Source organism: Penaeus monodon, chromosome 1 (assembly GCF_015228065.2).
Source record: "Penaeus monodon isolate SGIC_2016 chromosome 1, NSTDA_Pmon_1, whole genome shotgun sequence".
In the NCBI taxonomy this organism is placed as follows: Eukaryota; Metazoa; Arthropoda; class Malacostraca; order Decapoda; family Penaeidae; genus Penaeus; species Penaeus monodon.
The window spans coordinates 16,154,662-16,164,661 of NC_051386.1; the positions used below are offsets into that span (position 1 = coordinate 16,154,662).

Genomic DNA, 10,000 nt, shown 5'->3' on the forward strand with positions numbered 1-10,000 from the left:
AACTGGCAAAAGTAATCTTCATAAATATTCCAGAAACAAATTTTGCGATTCAGGCCGAGACATCTATCGTAGGATTGTCAACATAGATTGGTCAGCGATGTATTTCCTTCCAAGAATATATATATGGCACGATATTAACTTTCCAATTCCCTGTAAGATCCGTGCGAGAAAATCTCCATGAAATACCAAAAAGGTTTCAAGCGTGATTTCCGTCAAGGTGGGTATAGAGCAACCGATTTTTTTTTTATTCTTTGCCAACTGTGGTCTTCTTAAATAGCATTCCATTAATTCATACAATACTTAACACTTCAATCTTTATATAATATTTAATGTTGAAGTGTATCCTATTGCCTTATGCTTTCAAACTTTGTTTACGCTTATTTTAAACTTAACACGGCATTTTAAATAATTAAGTAATGTGTGTAGGTATCACAAGCTTCATTTGTGTGTGTATTTATTGAATTTTATTGCCAATTCAGCAATTACGGTCATTCGAGACGTATTCAAATTATAACGACTTGGTGGGGCTTAGGTAAGGAAATTTTGAGGTTCAATGTGATGTTTGTGGGTTTCCAGAATAGTTAATGGTCAAAACAAATAATTGAGCCAGACATCAGTTGTCGTATAGCATTATGAAAAGGTATTGTGGTGGTTAGGGTAAAATAAGTAAACGTTTAGGATAAGTAGACAGAAGAAGGGGAAGGAGAGAAGGAAAAGGGGAGAGGGAGAAAGGACCATGCAGAACCCGTTGAGGCGAGGGCGGAGGTCTAAGATAGGGGGTGATCTGTCTCCAAAGCCCCAAATGGCGACAGCGAGCAAGGGATTACATTAAGAGATTTTCTACAACTTATTTAAGTCATACGTATCTCTTCATTTCTCAATTAATTTCAATGTATGGCCTTCTTTAATACTTCAGCTTCAAATTTTCTTTGTTCTTTGATTCTGATCTTACCTCTTCCAATTTTCTTGCTACATCAATGTACAGGGAGTAAGGACAATAAGACTCAATTCTTAGCATAAAATTCTTGTGAAAATAGATTACAAAATCCCGCCCACAACGAAGACGAACGCAAACAGCTGTGCTCACAACAAAGGGTTGGTAAGTTTGGAGATTTTTTTTCTCTCTTTACAAAAATCTCATCTCTTCATTTTACCTCAGTTCACCAAGACCTCTAAAAAAAATTGAAAAGGCAGCAAAAAATGGACAATGGGTGCTGTTGGTGAATAAAATTTTATTCACTGTAACAAATTACTAGTGTTGCCGATATAAAAAATAATACTATACTTTAAGATAAAATTTAAATACCAAATAAAATATCTAGTCCTTCTTTGTTTGTTTTTGCTTTCGTTACCTGTTACAAATCTGAATCGTTAACAAACAGATTCGATATTCTTTGAAACCGGAAGGTGTACAAATCTGAGGATGCTTTTGTCATTCCCTTTGTCTGCTTAGCGTTGACTCTTCCCTCTTTCGTCTGTTGGTCTACAAAACACACGCACACGCGCACACACACACACATGCATATTACACAGGACAATTCATCTACCCTATTCTTCGGTATCTGAATTAGCATCTCCCTTATCTTCAAACTTTTGTCATATTCACTCTCTCTCTCTCTCCCTCTCTCTTCTTCGCACACAATCATTCGTTATGTCTCTGTCTGTCTGTGACTGTTTATCCGTCTTCCTTTCTTTGTCTGTCTCTCACCCACATTACAGAGATCCGGCACGCGCTATGCGTTCATCCGACCTCACAACATACGGTAACATGACCAGCAACATTATTAAATTAGATACATAATAGGTGTATACATACACAAAGAATCACACTTCTTGCTTGGACTATTACACATCATACATGAGCATACAAAAGTCACGTAAAATGCTTGGTAAAGGCAAAAAATGAAAGTTCTCTTTCTTTTCTATTTTTTTCGCTTCTTTTTAACTTAGATACACAGTTGATAAAAAGTTTTATGCCGATCCAAGTCTTTGGTCTGTTAAAACCTGAACGTGGCAGTTAGAGTGACTGATGCCCTCCTATACTAAAAAGCTATATAAATAATGCCAGGAAGTATATTCTGTTGTGAATAAATTACTTAATTACAATAATGTAAGTGCTACACTCCAACGAACTATTGTTTTTTTTTTCAGTACAAATGGCCGTACACATTTTTTCTCTCTCTAATCACAGCCCGAATCACAAAAATATATATATTGTTTTAACTGCCGATACAAATGATATGTTCACTAAGAACTGACTAAAGGCTCAGGTTGTGCGACCGCTTCTGCCGCGGGAGCTGTCCGCCGACTCCTTCTCAGCCGCGCGTCCTCCCTCCTCACCCATCATTTTCGCGCTCTCTTCCTCATTGTCGGTGGCCTCCTTGGACCCCTCTCCGACCTCCATGTGGGCGTGGCCGTTGGTCAGTCTGGTTTCCTGATCGTCCTCGAGGGGCTCCTGCTGCGCCTGACTCTTTCCCTCTGCGGGATCATGTGCGTCTACGTCCATCTTTTCCGCTTTGTCCTCGATCGGATCCTCGTTCTCCGGTAGCGACTCGTCTGGGTGAGACTTGGAGATAATGTCAGCACTGCACAGTGCACTCTCGCCCTGTACACTGGAGGCTGCAGAGTCCATTCCGTCAATAGCAAACGGGTCGCTGGACTCCATCATCCCTGGCCCGGTGCGGATCTTGGTGCCGGGCCTCAGGGAAATCACGAAGTCGTTGGGCGCTTCCACAATGTCGCCCGAACGGAAGTTGACCTGAATTCCACTGGCGATGTGCGAGTCGGGTTCCTCCTCCTCCCCTGGGTTGCTGATTATGGGCGGCTTGTACACGCCAGCGTCATGGGAGAAAATGAGGTACCGGTCCTCGACATTGCTTGCGTTTTTGCTGTCCTGCAACTTGGGACCGTCGATTACCTTGGATCCTGGGAGCACAGCGGGGGCACTTAGGATCTCCTGACGGTCATGGCGCATGAATCCCTCAGGATGAACATACTTGAAGGGACGGAAGTGGACCTTGGTATGCTCACGGATGAAGTTGGGCTGCGAGGCCGTATAGTCACAGAAAGTACACTTGTAGACGCCATACCCACCATTGGCTTGGTGACGCAAACTGTGGCTATCCACTGCGTCGCGTCTGACGTTAGCGTAAGGACAATACTGGCAGTAATAGACTCTCCTCTCCTTCTCATCTTCTTTGCTGGCTGGCTCCTTCACCCCTTTCTTGTTTTGCAAAAGGAGATGCTGGCGCTCAGAGGTGGTGAGGTCAACATCATCCAAATTCTCTTTGTTTGACTCTTCCCCCCTGCTCTTGCTCGGTTTTTCTCCCTGGATGTTGTTTTCATTAGAGCTGATGATGGGCTCATACTTGGGGTCAATGTCCTCTGGCGGAGGGCCTTCACCATTCTGAGAGAGCATCCGCTCGTGGTACTTGTGGCGGTTAATGTGCATCATGAAATTGGCGTAGAACTTCACCGAGTAATCGCAGATGCGGCACCTGTACTTGTGATTCGAACCATGGAGATTGGAGTGAACATGATACTGCTCTGTCTTCTCAAAGGCCGAAGGACACTTGTTACACTTGTACCTCTTTTCGCGGGACTTCCCTGTGACCTTGTCTATGTGCATTGGGTAGTACAACTTCGGGTCACCTATCCTCTTGGGGTCATCCTCTTCCACATCCTCTTTCTCTTTCGACGACTTGCTCTTCCCACTATACCCCTTGCTACTTCCCGATTCATTACTGGTAATCTTATCCTGCCCTTCCTTCTCCAGCTGTGTTTTCCGTCTCAGCAAGTCTACACCAGAGAGAGGAATCTGTTCTTCAACATAATACTTGAACTGTGGTCGCCCACCACTTTCTGAAGCGATTGGTCTCAAACCAATCAGCTTCAGCTTGATTGGTGGATGATATGAGTAGTCCCTCTCGGTGCTCTTCGAGCTACTCTTGGAGGGCTCTTCTGAAGGTGCTGGCTTTTCGTTCTCTGGGGCTTTAGGAGCTGGGGTTTCACTCGGGGTTGAGACAGGGACAGGTGCAGGTTTAGGATCAGGATCAGGAGGAGGAGGAGGTGGGGTAGGGGGTGGTGGTGGTTCTTTGGAAGCTTTTTCTGCTTGTATGGTCTCATCATATTGACTGTGCAACAGATGGTGTTGTTGGAGGTTTTCTTCTGTCTTGCCTGCATATGAACATCGCTGGCACTTGTGGGGGTTGTTGGCTCCATGCAGAGACTGATGATACTGTAAGGTCAACAGCTTGGAGAATGATGCTGGACACTCATCACACATGTACTTGCTTGTAGGAGGAGGTTGTGGAACGGAGGTAGGAGGTGGGGATGCTGAGAATGGCCGCGAGTTGTTGGCCAACTCATGGGTGTCACCAGAGTTCTCCACAGGTGTTTCATGGGGGATTGTTAGCCCTGGAACCGGAGGATGTGTGGTAGCAGTTCGGTGCTGACTCATCATGGTGCGAGTACGTTGCTGGTACTCAGGTGTGTGCACCTTGAGATGTGCGAGGAGGTGAGCCTGCTGACGTGCACCGTAGTTACAGTGATTACACTTGTGAGGCAGACTCGTTGTGTGGAACCGGGTGTGAATCTGAATCTCCTTCTCAAAGAAGAATCTGGCAGGGCACTGTTGGCAGTAGTAAATGACCTTCTCATCTGCTTTTCTGGCAGGAGTCTCACTGCTCGCTGGTATTTCTGGGGGTTGCGGAGTCTCTGGGCGACTTGTATTTGCTCTGGTTGTGAGCTGTCTCAACTGGTCTTCATCTGAGAGAGATGGGTCAACAATGGCGTGGCACTGTCCCATGGAACCAGCATGTACCTTCATATGCGCTGACATAACACCAGCATTAACACTAACGTAAGAGCAATATGGACAGTGTAAGCCACCGCTTTCTCTTGCTGAGTCAGTTTTGTGCATTTTCTCATGCTCTTGTATATTTGTTTTACGTAAATTAACATGAGGGCAATGCCTGCATTTGAACATTTTAAAGAAACGATTATCTCTAGACACCCAAACAAGTGGTATGTCATCTAAAACCATGGTGCTCTGGTCTGTCAATTTTGGAAGCAAGGAGGAGTCTGTGACCGTGTTATCATCGCCTGTATTGCCACTGGCAGCCACATTGTTGACAGGTGTGATGGTAAGAGATGGAGAAGGAGAGTTGGACCTGTCATCTGCCTGATTATTATCATTAACGCTGCTCACCTCGATGCTGTCATCTAACACCGGATCCATTCCATGCACGCGGATGTGCTGGGACAAGAGGTGGCGACGTGTTACATTATAGGTACAGTGAGGACAGCGGAACGGAAGACCTTTGGGCTTGTGGAACTGGCGGTGATGCATCAGCTTTGCACGACTCCTGGTCTCGAAGGGACAGCTGTCACATGCAAGGTTCCGAGATCCACTTCCAGGTTCCTCTTGCTGTAGAAAGAACAAGAAAAATTGGTTTGAGAAAAAGTTCAAACGATGGGTAATTATAGTCATTCTCTGATCCAGACTCATGAATAAATAATGGTCTTTATTGTACCCTTTCATCAGCAAATAAAATGTAAATTAATTCATCTGAATCACATCAATTCTTCAATTCTAAATACAAAATTTAATCCTGCTTAAAAATATCCATAACACCTATTAAATTTACAGTAACTTATTAAACAAAACTTACAGGCACTGGTGCAGGAGTGCTGGATACTTTGCTGGCAGCCTCAAGCACAGAGGCTGGCACTTCCATTCCGTGAACATTCAAATGATCGAAGAGCTCACTGTAAAGAGGGATTTTTTTTTTAATACATCTGTTTTAAATATGACAAGCTTGTGGCATTATAATGGTTTTTAGACCATCATTTCATCCAAATAACCATGAATCTCCCTAAAATTTAGAATTATGATTACATTTGTATGTTCAAACCACTATTCTTTTCCTTTCTTATATTTTGGGGGAGGAAAAAAAAATATATATATAGGGTGGGCAGCAACATTAATATCATGAAGGGGAAGAAAAAGAAGAAAAAAAGATGAGAGTGTTTTCTTCCAACTCACCCTTTAGTGGGAACATAGTAAGGGCAGAACATGCACTTGAAGATGCAGTCTGGCCGCGAGGAATGGTAAACCACGTGCGACCTCATCTCACTGCGCTTCTTGCTGGAGAAAGGACACTGGCGGCACTGGAACATTCGCGTGCTCTCATTGTACTCCATGTTCTCTGAATCCCCTGAAGAACAAGAACAACTGTTATATGGGCATACTACTTATTCACGTCAGTATCATCCAGGACACCGTGAAATTCTTAGAGTCTCAAAGTACCAAGTTAATTATCAAGGAATTATTCGCCATATTACGTTGGGGGTTATTCACATCACACTATATTGAGTATTCCTCTCATAAATCATTTACTGATTTCCCGCTTACAAAGATTATAATACTTATTCTACTGGGATTATTTTTAAAAGATCAACCATTAAAATAACCATATTCCTCATATGAGAAAAAATTAAAATTTTCACAATGGGAGTATTAACCTTCCAGAGAAAGGTTTATCTTATCTGCTTTGCATCTCTCAAAGTAAGAAAAAAAAATATCTAACACTGTATCTCAAAGTAAAACAACAAAAGGACCCTCTCTCAAGTCCACAAAGCAGACAAAAAATATACAATGAAATCCCTTACATTCACACAAAAACTTCCAACCATTTCAAATATCAAAACAAATTCTACCGACCCAGTTTTAACCATGTAATCCTCGCAAACTATACGCAAACCTTGTCTTAACCTCATCTCAAACTTTTACTGTCTACCCAAAATTATGCTCTACCTGAGTTATCCTTTGAGTCTGGGGTCTGTCCCTCGCAGCGGCTGGTGATGCCACCCTGGCCTCCGTGACTGCTGTCAATGTGCAACTGCAAGAGACGAGAAGCGAGTTAGCAATTCATCTGGGCAAGGAAGCTGTAAATGCTGTAGAGAATGGTAGTTTTTGATGATGACATCTGATGGTTCTCATTGTCATTGATAAGGATGATTGTAAATAGAAAAGCTGCACCAAGCTAGGAATGGTAATAATAATACTGATATCAAACAAAATAATAATCAAATTATTATACTCAAATTGCTTCTGATCAGTTATTATTAACCCATTACTGACTGGTAGCATTCATAGAGGCCCGGGCCTCGCTGCTGGGGGCTTATATCGTCGCCCGAGCCGTTTCTTCGTAATACTACGAAAATGTGTTGTATTTTCAGTTTTCATTATTTTTTGCAGTCTCTACTTGCCAAACTTCCTGATAAATTGAGACTGAAGGGTATTTTTGTTGTTATATAGACTCCGTAGTTGATCATTATTCGGTCTATAGTCCGAATAAAATAAGCAGTGTGCGGCATCATGGAGTTGAAATTGTCGGTTTGTTGCATTTTTTTTGTTTGTTGCATGGTAAAAATGAGAAAGTGTTAAAACCGACTTAATCACACTTTCACTGGCAGAAAAATAATCTTTTGCCGTGATTGTAACAAAAAAAAACTCATGGCATGTCCATGCATCCTCTATGGCATGTGCGTACGTGCCCCTGGCAGATGGTCCCGCCATGCCATGGCATGTACGTACATGCCACCCGTTGGCAATGGGTTAATAATCATTATTATCATTACTATTGTTTTTGTTATTGCCAAATTGCTTGTAAATTTATAAATTTTTAAAAACTATTTCTGGATTTAGTCCCTCAAATTCAGGTTGGCTAGACCACATTTTTTCACTTAATTCACTACTACCAATCATCATCATCATAATAATAATAATACTTAGACTTATATATCAGTTTCACCCTTTGCATATTTCCTTAAGTCTACCTCAGTTCCCATCAATTTTTGTGAGACATGCAAATGCCTTGAAGACCTTTGATCATATGTGAAGAGATGCATGGTATGGAAATATATATATATATTTTCAAAAATTAATATTATTATTATTATTTTTTTGCAGATGAATCATTTTGTATTTTTTTTTAGCTTTAATCTTCCAAAAGTTAAAGAACTACTGTGCAGAGATAATCTATGTGACACCTTGCCATAGTGAGAATAACTTGTAGTTCATACACTGCATAAAGTTTTAATAATGACAGCAATGAAGAAGAAGGCAAAGAAGAAGAAGAGTGAAAGAGAGAGAGAGAGAGAGAATGAGAGAGAGAGAATGAGAGAGAGAGAATGAGAGAGAGAGAGAGAGAGAGAGAGAGAGAGGAATGAGAGAGAGAGAGAGAGAGAGAGAGAGAGAGAGAGAGAGAGAGAGAGAGAGAGAGAGAGAGAGAGAGAGAGAGAGAGAGAGAAAACTGAACTTGTTTCTTTATGATTTATAAAGGAGTACCCAATTCAGAAACTTTGAATCCCATATTCTGTATTTAGAGCACAGTTATTCCAAAAATACTTGTTACAAGCACTTTTAAAAAATTTCTTACTGAATTGTTTACATCTTGTGTAACAGATAATCAATAAGTAAATATACAATCCCCTGAGACTCTATATGCTCATGATAAGTATTATTTCAATCAATAATAGAGCAACATATAACTCTTAGTCCCTCTGTGTACCTTGCTTCAACGCCCATATTGTCGAAGGTTTGCTAAGTGACGTGCATAAACTGGAAAGTTATTAACTCTGAATTATAGATTTATAGAAGACATAAAGGTATCAGCTGCAGTATCAAAAATAACTCTCATTATCCCTTCTTCGCGAATAAGCAATTTTGTTATATATACCATGGCACACCTGGTAATCTCTTCATTATACATAATGAAGAGATTACTAGGTTTGTGCATTATGACTGCAAGAATAAATTGTCTTTGGATTCTATATAATCATAATCATCAACATCATTATCTCCTACATTATAATCTTCTAATTAATGCACTTGTACTGCAATGCGCTATTCACTTTATTTCTTTAGGCATTGGCTGTTTGTCAATAAGCCCTGTATGTACTCATAGATTCCCCTATTCCTTGAATTTGCGTGATATTTGTTTTATTATTATGTTATTAATTAATATCAATTAATATCATAATCATCAGTCCTATTATTACAAAATCATAAATATATGAATAACAATAAAAAAATAAAAAAGAATATTTTAAAAAAATCAATGAAAAGGATTAGTAAGTGACTGATTGGTCAATGTATGCCACTGTATTCATATGTTCAAATTACAATGCACATTTCTTCCCTAGTTTCATAAACACAAACAAACACAACCAAATATATATAAAATTGGAAGCACTATAAAAAAAAAAAAAAATCACTAGCACACCACTAACATGTGCAACTTACAGATACACGATTCTTCACACTTTGCAACCACGAACGCTTACCTGAACAGCCCTCTTGGTTCCGGCAGCATAACCACACACATCACACCGATGAACAGCATGGAGCAAGGAAACGGGTCCTCCTCGGGCATGAGCCAGTCGCACATGCTGAACAACAGTTTCACGCTCGCTATCTCTGTTTTATTAGAAAGAGGGGAGAAAGGGGATGAATATAAGTTAGTTTAAATTGGGTTAAAAAGTAATAGATTCTTTCGCTTTCTAATCATTAGAAAGAAATATGAAAGACATAAGATTAGATATCATGGTTACTTAGGTCCCAGTACAGTAATCTGATTATATTTAACACAATGACAGTATCAGAAATCTCCCAGTGTCACTGACTCCAGAGGCTTCAGGCAACTGTCCTGCCCTAGGAGTCCGCTACACCAAGTGGAAGTTTCTGCTCAGTGTGCTCTGGCATGTTGCGACGCCTATAACTGTACCTGGCATGTGGAGTCTGTTTGTTATGATGGCTACTGGCATGGCCCGGCAGATATGGGTTAACATAATCTTTGGCTCCCTTACCTATAGCCATCAATTCATTTTTCTCATTTGATAAATCTACTTCACTTACTCTACTTGATCTTAATTAATTACAGCCATGTTAACATATTTCTAGACTGAGTCTGTGTGTTTGTCAATAGATATGTTG

At 40.8% G+C, this 10,000-nt stretch overlaps 1 protein-coding gene across 4 annotated transcripts in view; it reads right to left on the bottom strand.

The window, feature by feature from the left end:
• Positions 1-1,008: 1,008 nt before the first annotated feature.
• The window catches only part of LOC119595111, a 28,917-nt gene continuing 19,925 nt past the window's right edge, over positions 1,009-10,000 (bottom strand). For all 4 annotated transcript variants that reach the window (XM_037944480.1, XM_037944425.1, XM_037944371.1 and 1 more), the window contains 5 exons: positions 9,352-9,484; positions 6,818-6,902; positions 6,047-6,218; positions 5,673-5,769; positions 1,009-5,428 (listed from right to left, as the gene is read on the bottom strand). In XM_037944480.1, coding sequence (XP_037800408.1) covers positions 2,267-5,428; positions 5,673-5,769; positions 6,047-6,218; positions 6,818-6,902; positions 9,352-9,484 — 3,649 coding nt within the window. In that variant the 3' untranslated portion in view covers positions 1,009-2,266. The remainder of the gene's footprint in view (positions 5,429-5,672; positions 5,770-6,046; positions 6,219-6,817; positions 6,903-9,351; positions 9,485-10,000) is intronic.